General features: G+C 42.9%; 2 protein-coding genes across 5 annotated transcripts in view; one reads left to right on the top strand and one right to left on the bottom strand.

Moving 5' to 3' along the window:
- LOC116432712 (neuropeptide CCHamide-1 receptor-like) overlaps positions 1-9,322 on the bottom strand; it is a 66,467-nt gene extending 57,145 nt beyond the window's left edge. For all 3 annotated transcript variants that reach the window (XM_076367807.1, XM_031989956.2, XM_031989958.2), the window contains exon 1: positions 8,887-9,322. The gene's annotated coding sequence lies outside the window, so the exon portion shown is untranslated. The remainder of the gene's footprint in view (positions 1-8,886) is intronic.
- A 1,802-nt stretch (positions 9,323-11,124) lies between these two features.
- The window catches only part of LOC116432725 (neuropeptide CCHamide-2 receptor), a 37,213-nt gene continuing 32,972 nt past the window's right edge, over positions 11,125-15,365 (top strand). The window contains exons 1-2 of one of the 2 annotated variants that reach the window (XM_076372463.1): positions 11,125-11,718; positions 12,274-12,765. In XM_076372463.1, coding sequence (XP_076228578.1) covers positions 12,742-12,765 — 24 coding nt within the window. In that variant the 5' untranslated portion in view covers positions 11,125-11,718; positions 12,274-12,741. The remainder of the gene's footprint in view (positions 11,719-12,273; positions 12,766-15,365) is intronic. The other variant, XM_031989977.2, reaches the window with a different exon arrangement.

A 15,365-nucleotide genomic window follows, 5' to 3' on the forward strand; every position in this document is an offset into this window, starting at 1 on the left:
GATCTCGTCAAGCCGACGGGGTTATATAATTTAACGAAGTATACATCATATTCCTTTGCCTAAATGCAAGTGAATAGTTGAATTCAGTCGACGGGGAAGAACTACTGGAAAATATTTATTTAGCCTAATCGAATCCCGAAACTTTCGTAGATAGATAAATATCCCTTTCAGTTCGTACAAACGTTTTGAATTGAAATATCCAATTACAATTCAACGTATCACGCACTTCTACAATTGCTTATTAATACTGCTTCAAAATTATCCCTCCATTTGCATAATATTATTATTTTTAATCTTCACTCTCGATCATTAGACCAATACACAGCCAAGATGCATTTTATCGGAGAACGTACATTTTATCTTGATCGTTTTGAGAATTTCCAATATCGAAGCATTATTTTAGACATTTTTCATTGTCAGCTTATAATAACCAATGCGTCAGCTGCGGAACCACGGGGAAATTGTCGCGCGGTTTTCTCAACGGAACAGGGGACGAAGTGCAAAAACCTGTGGAAAACGTAACGTCTGTCGCGAGTGAAGAGCCTGGTATTGCAGGACGCGTTTTACGATCGCGGGATCATGATTCATTATTCCCGCGAGGTATTCTTCCCCGAGCGTGGAGTTCCTGGAGGCGCTTTATGGGATTCAACCTGTTAACTGTGGAATTTAGTTTGAAAAACCTCTCGCTCCGCGTGCAATGGAATCAAAACATCGAGCCCGTACTCGTCGAACGCAGGACAAACGCACCTAGAGTATATTGTAATGAAGGATCAAAGCGAAACAAAGAAGAATTACATGTTTATCTGAAAAAATAAAGAATTCATCGTTGGAAGAATTAGTATCATTCCAAGCTTTAACCCCTTGGCTTATGATTTCTTTCTCAATTCTGATCGATACGGGTGCTTTGTCATTAACCCATTCACTGTCAGTCACGAATATACTCGTAGCAAGAGATTGCTAGTTTGGTACAATCTTGGTTGTATTTGAAATGTATCGTAATATAAAGCAAAGTAAATTGAAAGTACAAATGAAATCACACATTTTATGCTAACAGTGATTGGGTTACTATAAGATTTGTCATTGTTATAAAAGAATGAGGAATATTGTATAGAATGCCTAAAATTCTCATGGCAGTGAACGTGTTAGTAATTTATTGGAAAAAGAGGAAACTTCTAAGCATATGTTATGTCTATATTTCCTTTTAAGTGTAATAGTTGATTACGGAGGAATAATACTTACTTTCAATTCGAATGAACTGAATAATAATAATAATAGTAATAATAATATATATTACTTAATAATATATAATAATATATAATTACTATAGTCAACCGATCTCCCTAAAATCTCAAATTCAATTAAACACATTGCGTACCTACTAATTTTCAGAAAACTCAATTGCGCGGAAGACAATTTCCAGTGAAATCAATTTATACCACTATACATACAAAAACTCAGATGTCATATTGTTATGTAATATATTTTACATACCTAATTGATGCAAATCAAATTTAATATTATAATATTACTATAGTATACATAATGAAAAGGTGGATCTTGAGTAATCGAGAGCTGGGAATAAATATTATTATTAAAACTTAATAAAATATGGAATATTTTATATTATATATGAACTGAGTAATACATATATTCGTTGAATCGTGTTGAAAATGTTCACCACGAGTCTCATTCGGTGTAGGGCAAGGGACTAATAGGTTAATTGCCTCATTAGTACAATGAAGTTCTTTATCTTAAAGTTTCTATGATAATGTATTAACCAAAGAAATTATAGAATCTTTCGAGTGTACTTATATGAGAACAATGATCTTCGACGCATTAACTTTCCAATATTCCTCTAATAAAATATACATAGTAACGCTATAATATATGTACTTAATAAAATATGGAATATTTTATGTTATATATGAACTGAGTAATACATATATTCGTTGAATCGTGTTGAAAATCTTCACCACGAGTCTCACTCGTTGTAGGGCAAGGGGTTAAGACGACGCGTATACTCGTCAAACACAGTTAACTGGTTAAGGACCGGCCACGGTTCTATTTCGTTCACGCGCTCACGCTCGCGCGCGTCGAGGGTGCATCTCAATGCCATTCGCACTCCCCGTATATCGGCACGGATGGGACACAGTACGTGTGCCGTCGTAATTAAAACGGTTTAAGGTAAAGAGTCGACGCGGCGGATCGCGTCCGTTGGGTCTCCGCCGCGTTCGCTGCGCATTCATTCGTCGGACGGATATGTTGATCCTCATACGGGGTGGGATTCATTGCAATGAATATCGAAATTAGTTTTTCGCTAATAACCGCGAGCCGAATGAGAAGAAGTATAAATTGAAATTTGCCGGATACTGAATGGGAAAACGAATGCCAAAAGCTTTTATAATTCGAACGGTCACGATTTTATTATTCGATTCAGTTATTGAATTGTGAATTTTTTATTTTTTTATATTAAATATTAAACCCACTCGAAAACCTTCCACTGGAAATATTCAACATCCGACGAGATATAGACGACATTGTTTGAATCTAACGATGATTCACACGTAAATTAAGCAACGAAGCTATTTCATTTAAATATTTCACATAGCAATACAAAGTTCAATTTAGAGTACTAAATATTCAACTTCATAGTTGTGTTATATTAAATCAAATGACTGTCACCACTAGAGTGCAAAGAGTTAATGTGGCTGCTGTAATATAAGAGGATTTTGACGAACCGTTAGTGGAACAAAGGCATTTGTCTCGAAAAATGAGTTTTCATCGAATTTTAGCTTGCGGAGATTTTATCAAGGAAATTCGTTTTATCTGGATGTCCATTGTAAAGTGGACGTACTGCGCGGATTGACCCGAGCGGAACGTATCGAGCTCCAGCGAGACACTTCACAAATCATTCGACGCCAAATTCAATCACACCGATCTTCATTTCCTCGAGAATTACCATGTTGCATTGATCGGGATTCTATCCGGCTGCATTCTACCTGTGCGCTCGCAGTCTTACTCGGTGTGTTACACATGTAAATATCTTCCTGGCTGAAGTGCATCTTGGCCGTGTACATTTTGTACGCGTGCCAGCAGCAGGAATTTGTAACCGTCGAGAATTTGCATGCTGTTTTTCGACAGAATGCTGTATGTATGACTGCAGCACGATGGTTGAAGAACTCTTACTCGAACGAATTGAATCTTCGCGATGAAACATAGCGAAGGGGAGCAGCATTTCGAATAATTTTCGAGGAAGAGTATAACAAATAATTTTCAAAAGGAATCGAAAGAGTCTGCATGGAATTGCCCGATAAAAATAGGACAATGGGAGAATCACCAGTAGACGAATACTTGTTCCACGAGGTGAAATAAATTTTTCATTTTGAGCTTCTCCCGTGCCGTGGGCAAAATAAATAAATTACATGGAAATCGTGCTCGGCGAAGATTCGCTCGCAATCGTCTCGTTGCTTAAAACGAACGAAACGAGACAAGAAAAAAGGACTACCGTCGTTCGGGAATCGCGTTGCTGAGAGTCGTTCCAGACAAGCAATTTTCAAGCAATTTGTCTGTCGACGATCGTGATCCTTTTCATTATACGATCTGTACACCGCTGTCTATTTAACATGCATTTTTCTCGCGACATAATAACCGCAATCACGGAACTTCGAGAAACAACCGTAATTTCGCGAAGCGACATCGGAGGATCGATATTTGCGGGTCTGACTTTTATATTTAATTTAAACGGGTGGCTACGTTTCTATTTTCTGGGGAACACCCTGTAGGTGTCGATGTTCAGAAGTTAATTAAAATTTCTTAATCACCCGCCGCAGAGGTGAGCGTATCGCGCTAATGCTAGAAACAGGAGGTATAGCAGAATCCTCGGGCATTCTGGGGAGGATGATCGCGAATGTATGCTGCGCGAAATTGAAAGCGTTCTCTGTTAATTGGTTTGCAATATAAATACGTACATGTGTATTTAACATGTATTTGGAATCGTTGATGGACAACAAAAGCATTTTGTTTTTTTAATTGGTTGATTCTTGGAAAGTTCGATCGAGGTTTCATACTTTCAGAATACAATTATTCCTTTATTAATAATACTGAGAATATACTGTGAATTTCTTCATGTTTCTGTTTGTATTGTCACTTTCATGAGGCAGTGAAATAAGTTTAATTATATTCATTGATTACAGTTACTCAGCAATAAAGCAGATTCCGAGTGAGAGGCGACTGATCTCATTTAAATTGTCAAACCTCTATATTGAAAATATTTCAATTGTTTTTAGTGGTATACTGAATCTTGCACAGAAGTCTATTTAACACTAGATTTACGGAACCCGTCAATTTGACGGATATTGAACTTTTTAAACATTATTCAGTAATAGTTCCAGTCGATTTTGATTCGTGCAATTAGGCGAATACGCATCGCAATGCTCTAGTTTTGAAGCTACAATTTTCTCGATTTATATAGACGAACGCGTAGTTTTCTAAGAACAATAGAATAAAGTGTAGAATAGACGTCCGTAAATCTAGTGTTAAATATATGTTTTGTTAGGTATCAATGATATTTACTATATAATAGTTCTTTCAAAAAAGTGGGACATCTCTCTTAAACTTACTCTAATTAGATTCTTAGAAATTAGAAATGTTATACTCTCACTCGAAATTATTTGTTACTGTATTACAGCAGCTAAGTGAAACAAAAGGGTGAGTTTGGAATAAAGATTGAATATCTTTATTCAACCGCATCCGTTATACGTATACTTTAATATCTGAATTTTCCTATCTGGATGCTCCTTCATAAGAGTAGTTCAGTGGCTTCTTTGACCAAGAAAATTCTATTTATATGCAAAACTCTATGCACGTACGATAACGACTTTATATAATTTAGTAACCGGAGGGATATAAAATCTTGAAATATTGCAAGAAAGTTTACAACAGTCTTCGTGATTCCTTTTTAAAAGAATAAAATCTTTCCTTTCGTTTGTTTCGCGGAGCATCGCTTGAAACATGGGTTTCATATTCCATTTTACCAACCGAGAGACACGGAACCTTGAAATATTCAACAGAAGTTTACGACAATCTTTAATATTCCGAGTGAAATGAACTAAACCTCTCTCGGTTAATTCAAAGGTACCTGACGCAATATTCGTTTCATATTTCACTTGGCACCCGAGATCTCGAAATTTCACGTTCAAAGAAACTTAACGTCACTTCTCGTGATCTCCAATTCACCAAAATCTACTCCTCAGTCGCTTCAAACGTTAATGAAACACTCCCATCAGCTTGAACTTTCCTACCAATTCATATCAATATTCAACAGTTTATCAATCGCAGCGAATCGCACGGAATTGAACGCGACACCAAGCGATCCGAATCGTTAACCGCGCGTCGAGGTAAGCCAGGAGTGACTCGAGGAAATAATCAAAACTTGAGGTAGAACTCGAGTGACGTGACGCAACCGGAAAACAAACGCTTCGAAAAAGACCGGTCGACTTTCAGCGAGAAACATTGGATCCGCAAGATGGCAACGGTTGCGTAACCGAGCTCGAGCGCATAAATGTCGGCCGTCTCCTGAATCACCGATCTGGAAATCTCTCTCGGGGTCTGCCGCATCGTTCCCAGCCAAATATTTGCTGCGAATACAACGGGTTGATCTAATAATGCAGTTCGAGCGGATTCTCCGCTGCGAAGGGCACTCGAGGCGCGGAATCGTTGCACTCGTTCCGCGCGATACGGTTCCCCGATCGCGGAGGTGGCAAAAGTCGCGTATGTGCTCTGTTATTTCGCGCCGCGTCGAGAATAGTTTACCGTCACGAGAGAGCACGTGGTTACGGCGTTCCCGAAACCTCGTTAGCGAGTCGGCCACGCGGTGAAATGAAAGACCGTCGCCCCCTTCTTCGTTTGGCTAGCCGATCATTCGCGGGACGAACAAACGTTCTTATCTGCGCAAACATAATCCGATTATAGATCTGTCGGCTTTATCCGTGGCTCTCCGCACGCGATACCAATTTTCTCCGTATCCTGATTCCAACGAATCGATTCTGCGGTGTAAAGCAATTTCCAAACGAGTGCGTGTATGCGTTTCGGATGAAGTTGAGTGATTTAAATCATGCGGTTTGCAGATGGCGATAAAGGGTTGCGAAGATTTCCGGATTTTTCCGGAGTCAGATGGCGCGGATCGTTCGGCGGCGTGAAGGGATACCGTGTTTTGATACAGCGAGGGATCGGATTTATTTCTCATCGAGAAAGTGGCAGTTGTGCTTATCAGGCTACGATAACGAAGCGTTCGAAGCTTGCTCTGTCGATCGAAATTTCCCGCGCTAAGGTTGATACTCGGAGTCGTCGTCGGATGGCGGTAGAGGCGAATAATGAGAACGAGGTTTGATTTTACCGGTGGACGTTCACTTGGGGATTTCGGGTTGCGTTTGTAACGAAATTATAATATTGCTGTTAATTTCCTGTGAATATAATATGAATCGCGATGGAGCAAAGAGAATTCTATCGGCAATAACGGGATATTTAAGCGGTTTAGCTTAATGCGATTGGGTTTAATGGCGTTCGTAAGCTTGAAGTCGTGTTTCCATGTGAAATTGCCGAATGTGACGGCACACGCGCGAAAAAATCATTCGCCCACGTTGGTAATGTTGAAATTACGTATTAATAAGTGCACGCGAAACACATTGTTTGCCAGATGTTTGGGTTCATAATGTATTATCACACACCGTAATAGATTAATGTGTAATAATGATTACCTCGCACAACGCGCGCACTTTCATCCCTTTAATTAGATCGCAGAATTTAATTGCACATTTAGCAGTCGCAGACCACTGGACTCGTGACAAAATTGTTAATATTCTGGTGATGCGCTCACGGTCCGCTGCGAACTTAAATGCATCTGATTGCATCGATTGTAACATTTAACTGGCATCGCAATGGGCTTGATAACGCGTGTGAAACTCCGCCGCGTTATTCAATCCATAGAATATCACGCGGGATACATTCGACCTTGTAACTTTTCCTGAATCATTTCGACCTTTTCGTTCCTCGTGTACCAACGAAAAAATTACTCGAGACTCCTCGTTACATTCGTTAACGTCAGCAAAAATCCTAGAATTCTGGTTCCAACCACCCTAGTAACCTCGACATCAACAATCGAAATATTCACCTTTGTTCAACGTTTCATTCACATCGATCTCATTTAATTCCTTCGAGTTCAAATGAAATGTCAATCTCTTTATCAATCCTAGTGCTCTAGAATACACGTAGCCATAAAATTAGCGAAAAATGCTTTTCCTTTCGAAGCAAATCGCAAGCAATGAAACAGTTCCATCAACGTGGCAAAAATCCTGGGAGAGATCAAGTGGTTAAAACCGTCATCAACACTCCTTCGAATTCAAATGAAATATCTTTATCAATCCTAGTACTCTAGAATACATGTAGCCATAAAATCATCGTGAAATACTTTTCCTCTTTGAGCGAATCGCAAGCAACGAAACAGTTCCATCAACGTGACAAAAATCATAGGAGAGATCACGTGATTAAAACCGTTATCAACGCTCCTTCGAATTCAAATGAAATGTCTTTATCAATCCTACTGCTCTAGAATACACATAGCCATAAACTTAGCGAAAAATGCTTTTCCTTTTCAGGCAAATCGCAAACAACGAAACAATTCCATCAACGTGGCAAAAATCATGGGAGAGATCCAGCGGTTAAAACCGTCATCAACACTCCTAACGAACTTCCTCGCGACTGCAGGGCGTTTTAAGCCGCGCGATTCCTGTTAATACATCGCGTGATGGATGAGCGTACTAACCGTTAGCCGGCTGGAATTTATTGGGACGCGAAACCGCTGAAAATGCCTCGCGGTTCTTTTTCACGGTCCTTTGACGGTCGGCCAAGCGCGACCTTTTATCTCATTCCAATTAATTTCCATATTTCAGAGTAGGTACTCTTTCACGCTGCCGGGGCTCCCGACAACGGGGCCGATGCATTAACGTCGGTGAAACTGCATCCGAGAACAGGGAAGCAAATCACTGGGCCGCGCGCCGCTGGAAAATGATATCATGCATAAATACACGGCTCACTTTCAGCGTAGTTCCCCATGCGATTAGACAACCGCGGTTGTCCCGAGCATCTTCCAATATATTCCGGCGGATCCGCGACAGCAGAACTGCTCTCCCGTTGAAAGAGATAAAGCTGCTCGGCGTTGTCGGCGAGTTATAGCGCGGGCAACGTGACAGAAGTTCGGTTAACTCCGGCGCGGTGCGAATTAATCACGCGGACGAACTTCGAGCCGCGCCGCTAAAAAGTTACACTCGAACCCGACGGATGAAGGGCTTCCGCGGTAAACTTCTCCGGATACATTCGCGCTGAAAAATTTGTCAGCGGCAATTTAGCGGTTTCGCTTTCGTTCGCTTTTTATTGCGTCGCGCCGGGGGACGGGAGAGGTTTCGCTGGTATTCGGAGTTCGTGCAACGACACGTTTCGGGAGCGGAATTTCCGTTGATCGTGGAAACCGGAGAGTAAAGTTCGCGACGGTGTTGGAAAATTGTCTATAGTCTCGCGAGCTCGTGGATGTGGGTTTCCAACGGATAAATCGTTGAAGATTCATCGCGCCGGAGAGTAATTATCTATTCCCCGTTTCGATACGAGAGGATTATCCGTTGTTAACGACGACGATTTTGAAGTGGACGATTATAACACGTTCATCTTGAGTTAACGAAGCAACGGTATACCCGAGGAATGAATCTCTTAAGTAACGAGCTGTCGTGATTATCGATCGAAAAACTTCCACATTCTCCGGGACGGCGAGTAATTAATCAGCCGCTGGTTGAGCGAATAAACGACCTGCAAAGTGCATCAATTATTTTTCAATCTTACCTGAATCTCCTCCCTCGGCGAAGCTTCCCTTGGCGACGCGTGATCGAGTCCGATAATTAGAACACGCCACTTTCTATCCGGCTCGATCGAGGGAACGGTCCGTCGGCGTCCGAACGAGCGCGATCCATTTTCCCGGCCGACGATGGACCGGCGACGGATATTTCCGACACTCTTCGAACGATCACTGTAAAATTAATCTGCACTTCCCGTAACGAACGACAATTATCCGCGAATTAACCGACGAATTTTTCCGATAACGCCGCGCGAATCCATCGACCGATGACCGGTCGGTATTAAAATTCCGTTGAACGCGCGATGTTCGAAGGGTAAACTGGATCATCGAGGCTCGGGGGACGCGCGAAATTGAACACGCTCTGCGCCCGCCTCTCGGCTCAATCTCGTTGCATTTTTATTTGTCGAGCACGTACACGCATCGTGTCGACGGGAAGACTGAGAAGGTTGAAATTCTCTGCTGGTCCCCTCCGCGGGACCGTGTGTCACTTACCGTGGGAATTCTAATTGAATTCCAAGTGGATTCGCAAACGCAACAACAACACGAGCGCGACGCGGCCCGTAGTTTCGTGTTACCGGACGTTTCTGGAAATTCAGCCGGCTCGGCTGATCTCGTGACGGCGACCGGCGGGATCGATGATTGATTGGGAAAAGTGGGAGAGGACGCGTCGCGGCCACCGTATTTTCTGTATTTGATTTGCTAATTGATCTTGATTCTCTCGTCGAAAAGTAATTGTTTCTCACTATTCGCTGACTGTTAAGTGAGCACTTATAAAAATCCTATAGAATAATAATTCAATAAAATAGAACGTTCACGATTGTTTATAGCGGTCGATCATTTAACCTCGCATTTATGGATTCCAAAGAACCATCGTTCGCTCGATACACGGAATAAATTAATCTGTAAATTTGCACAAATTTCTCGTAAAATTTTGATCGACTGGTGGTCGAAGTGTGAACGCGACAGGGAACGCTAATTGGTGTCTTTCAATTGGCAAACGTTTACAGGAATCGCCAATTAGCGTCTCTCATTTCACAAATATTGGTCGCCGCGGATATTAATTGGAAATGTGAATAATACTGAATAAAACGGTTGAAATATTATGATGGAATTAGTTAGTGAAAACGACCGGGGGTTGAAAGAAATGGTATTCGCGCGGATTCTCGTCTGCCGGGACGCGGCCATCGATTTAATTCGATTGCAAGACGCAAAGTGACACCGTGCGCGACAGAACGGCCGGTAATTCTTCGTCGCGGGCGGCGAGTGTCCTCCTTATTTCCGTTTCATTGGACGGTAATCGGCTGAGCGGCACAAAGGCCGAAGATGAACACCGGTGGAAGAGGAAACAATGGGTTCGCCTCTTTGTAACGGACACCAAAGCCTCGAGCGAGCCGTGTTCGCCACCTTTCGCCGCCTGTACGTCCTTTAATCCGATCTTATTAGTTTCACAGTGGAAACCAACGCGGCGATCGGAATCTGTAAACTGCGCTCTGAATGTTCGGCCGAGTATCGGGGCTTGTTTCCATGGGCTGGTTGTCCTGGGGTCGACAACGCGCTGATCAGGGCCACTTACGCTTATTATGAGCAGCACCCTAGTTCGCTACACTCGCTGCATAATGAGAATCGTGTACCATTGCTGTCACGCGCGTTAAGTTTGCAATGTGGATCCATTCGTAATCAGTGACTCATAATCACTCCGGGAAATCTTTAAACGGAGGAATCGTATATTTAGATATTTAGGAATCTAATGAAAATTGCGCAAACTGAAATTGAGAGTTCGTATAATCCGTTCTATTAATACGCATATTTTCATAAATTGATTTATACAGCATTGGCAGAGTTCATTAAGTCTCTTCCGCCCTTTGTCTACAGTCTGCAGAATTATAAACCGATTACGAGTCTCCTGGCGATCGAGCTTTTCCAAAAGACAGGAAGCAACCTGACAGCCGCCGGAGAATTGACGTAACAAAGAAAAATCTAATTCGCTCGGACCGGACGAAGTTAGGGGTGTCTGGGAAGGGACAAAGGGGAGTTTTCTTTCCGGTTTGGGGAAAGCGGCGGAGGTAGGTGGTGCGTGGGCGCGGGGAAGCCCTCGAAAGAGAGTGGCAGTCGCCTGGAAGAGGAAGAGAAGACACAAAACGGTTGCATCGTGTTTTGCGACTGCGTCGAGGGAGCGTGGATCCTCCGCGGATCCAAGTTTCGCTTCAGTTTACGGCGCGCTCTCGATTTCGCCGAATTGATGGTTGCCGGTGCGGCGGCTGTCGATACGCGGTTCACACTTGCGACGCTCGTGATCACGCGTGGTAAAAATAAATGATCGCCGCGGGCTCGTCGATCCGACCGAAAGGAACGTCGACTGATCCGGGAAAAATCGAAATTCCGCATGGAACCGCGCGTGTTTATCTTCTCTGTCCCGCTGCGCGGATCGGATCGATGGCTGTCAACGATCCAGTGCGTTCGGTGTCGTTCCCCAGTTTGAAAAACGAATCGTCGAACGTCCCGATCGGTGCTCGCGCTTCGGTTTGATCGAAGTTTCCGACCGTTGCTTGATTCTCGCTCGGGGATAATCGAATACTCGTCGGTTTCGTGGAAATCGGAGCGATCCCGGAGCCGCGAGTGAACGGCGTCGCGAGTGTACATCCCTCGAGCGGTATGGTGGCCCGTTGAAAGGAGAAATTAAGCACGTGCGAGTCGCGGCGTGAAGCGGAGCGGGCCCCAGCGCGCGTGCCGAAGACGAAATCCTGGCCGGCCTCGGGGCGGACGGGAAAACGAGGCAAGGCGAATCGTTCACGGCGCCTCTACCGCGAATCGAATTAATGGTAATGAGGATCCACCGAATTACAAGGCTCGGTGCTCGTTAATTCGCTGCTCGGATCAAATCGCGACACAAGCGCATTCAGTGAAAAGCATGGGCGCTGTTAACGTTTATCGCTTTCGAGGGACGTCATTGGAATATTGTTGTTCCCGGATAATCGTTGATGGAAAGGGTACAGTGATGGGAAGAGAGGATTCACGGCCTCGTTGTTAAACGATCCGAGGATTTGTATCTTTATTATAAAATATATATTTTTACGTGAGATTCCTTGAGATTCACAAGGGAATTTATTAAGCTTCTATCTTTTAAGATAGACGTGTAATAAAGTTTGTAGAACAGTTTTCAGAGTAATTTCTTGAGATTCATAAGGGAATTCATTAAGCTTCTATCTTTTGAGATAGACGTTTAACGAAGTTTGTAGAATAACAGTTTCCAGAGTAATAGAAAAATGGGATAGACCATTCGAGATGGATTTTCGACAACGCTGGCAGCGTGGTGACAAAGCGTTTTCAATTTTCGGGAAGCTAGTAACAATATTTTTCGTTCGCTTCTATTGCAGCGTTGCAGTTGACACGGAGTTAACTTTTATTTGATAAAAGGGGGTTAATGGAAAAGGAATACTGTCGCGGAACAGTCGCGAGCGAGGAAAAAAGACACAGTGGCAAAATGTAAAAATAGAACGCAATAAATTTCGCGGCCGGAACAGTGAGAACCGACGAATAATTGATAGGCAAACATTCCTCGCGCCTTTGGACGTGCTATTTGCGATACTACAAGTGGTTTTCTAATTTTAAACATTAATGCACTCGATCCGCCTACGCATGACCGCGGCACTGGTAATACCGCCTTAAATTAACATCGCGCTCATTTGCGGCGGGCATCTGTTTTCGCGAGCAATTCGCGCGCGTTGCCCGCCTCCGATAAACACCGGAACAGTAAACACGCGTGCGAGCTTTTCATTCGTTGACAATCGATCTCGGTGACGTATCATCCCATCGAATTAACCGTTTCACTGTCGGAAGCTTAGATGTCGTACGAAGTCGTCGAAAAGGTGAGTCAAAATGGACGCAGCTATTTCATTTTATACCTCCCATATCCTTTTACGACGGAGTTCAAATCGATTCAATTATTTCAGTTCCAATCTCTTAATAAATGTTCGAGCGAAGGAAAATGGAGTCAACCGTTCCATTCCGAATCTCTTAATACATTTTTAAGCAGAGCTCAATGGAGTCAAATATTTCAAAGGAAAGCGACACCGACTTTCTTCAATTCTGTTCCACAATATTCCCGAAGCAAAATTGAAATGGATCCAACTCTTTAATATTCCATCTTCCAATACGTTTTCCAGCTCGGTAAAAATGGATCCAATTATTTCGCTGTATACCTTGTATCCTCTCGAAACGCAGGAAACTGTTAAGAATAATCCAATTCTTTGATCTCGTACCCTTTGATGCTTACATTAATAACCTCGCTCCTAAGCGTTTAATCGTTAATCCAGCTTTGAAGCTGCAAGGGTCTGAAACCGGTTAATTATCTGTCTTATCGGTAACGAGTAACGAGAAGGGCGAACGCAGCGGCGAGTCGTCTCCCGGAATGAAACGGATCAAGATATTCGGGCGACGTGAAGGATCTCCGGCACGAAGCCACTTCGTTGGTGTCACGGGCGTGATACAGTTTTTCGCGCGGAGTGTTTCAGCCGGACGAATGGGGTCGATTTCACGGATAACGCGGGGGGATGGGTAATTCGCGCGGTCCCGTGACATCGCATCGCGCCGCGCGCCGACGTGAAATCGTAAAACACCGTCGTGCCAGCGCGATTTCCCCGTTGAACGTCTTGCCGCGCTGTTCCCGACGTTTCCGTGATTGTCAACCGCGACGGGAACGCTCCCGCGGGCCATGAATTACCGTGCTTTTAATTGCTCAGCCACGAGTCCCGCGTCGGTTACACGTCCGCCGCGACAACCGAGCGTGCAGCTCGCTGGTAATTCGTTTAAACCTTTGTCGCTGCCCCCTCGAACGGCGAGGGAGACCTTAAACAGCAGGAATATGTGATTCTGTTAAATTGAATCGCGAGACGGACGTGGAAATAAGAACAGAGATATGGAAAAACGGAGTGATTAAGTTTCGAGAGCAATGTAAATGTTAAACTGCGGAGCGCATTGTAATGCGAGCAATGGAATTTATTGGAGCAGTTCCCTGCTATTGTATGTTGTACGTTCGTTGCATGAACGTTCGATGAATAAAATATACGCGTACGTCCTTTGTGAAGGCGGGTATCCGTTTTTCTAGGAAACAATGGGGATAGTAGGTTGTCGATGTGTTTGAAATGAAGATTGTGTAATGGATTGAAATGAAACGTGCTGCGTTCGAGATAATCATAATATCCCTGGAAGCCAAGGAGCAATATTATCTCAAGAATATTTGATATCGTCTTCGAATAATTATACTAATTGCAACTAACTCGAGACTAAGTTGTAGGCAAATTGTGTGAAGTGGATAATTAATTTTAGATCTATTATGCATAACGTAATACGAGCGGTTCGACGCGTGCCTATTAACGCTTCAACCGGAAGTTTTTAATAGGCCTCTCGATAAGCGAGTTGTATTGATAAGAAGCTCGATAGTTTCCTCTTAAGGAAATGAATGGAAAAGATAGTCTGAAATTACGGTATTCGATATGATTACTCGGCTCGCGGATGTAACGATTGTAATTAATGAATTGAGAAGTAAATGAAGAGATCTCCGATTGAAATATTAACGTTCAATGGCGTTTAAGAGCGTATTCTCAAGTTGCATCGCCTGAATTGAGTTTTTTGTTCACGAATATAATTGCGAACGGTGTTGAGAAGTTGATTAAGCTGTGTCCGATTGAAATATCTGTTTTCGGATCAATCGCGGCTAGGTAAACCGTTGAGGTTGAAAAGAATGGGAGGAGCGAACGAACACGAACGGCCTTTCTTCGCGATAATTGAAGGCGAAACACGTCTCTGTCCGCTCATCGACGAGGTAGAAAGCAGAGCAGAGGAAAAAAGTTACTATTCCGACGTTGTCAGACACGCCGCAAAAGAATTTTCCAGTTTGCAGCGTAAGCATCCTGAAATCCGTGGAATAACGAACACTCGGCTAATATTAATTCGCAGCTCGCAAGCTCTGCAAGTCCTGCTTACTAATAAAAACATCCCGCTACTCCGAACTGTCTCATGCAAAAGAGATGGAACTTCGTTGCGAGTTCTTTTCCAATTAATTCTTACGACGTCCCCTTCAACGGCGATTCTTTGATCGAATTCCTCTATTATAATGGGCCGCAGCAGGAACGTAAAATTTCTGGAGCCCTTTGAATAAAAATTGATGTTCCAAGAAAATACCGAAGAATACTAAAACTTCTTAGACAATGAAGTAATTTAAGTTTCTCGAGTGATTTGAAATATCTCAGATCAGTGATAACATTTCCCATTCGCCACGACAAAATTGTTTAACACTAGAACTGCCGTATCAAAATGACTGGTTTCGATTGTTTTGTTTAGCAATTATTGATATCTTCGAAGCATTGAATACTCGAAATGATTTTGAAAACAAATAGTTTCATTTGAGTACTATAGTGAATCTCTGAAGAAACTGAAGATAATCTATTGTTACAATTTTTATAGGAAT

The sequence above is a fragment of the Nomia melanderi genome, chromosome 1, assembly GCF_051020985.1.
Source record: "Nomia melanderi isolate GNS246 chromosome 1, iyNomMela1, whole genome shotgun sequence".
NCBI classification, from domain to species: domain Eukaryota; kingdom Metazoa; phylum Arthropoda; class Insecta; order Hymenoptera; family Halictidae; genus Nomia; species Nomia melanderi.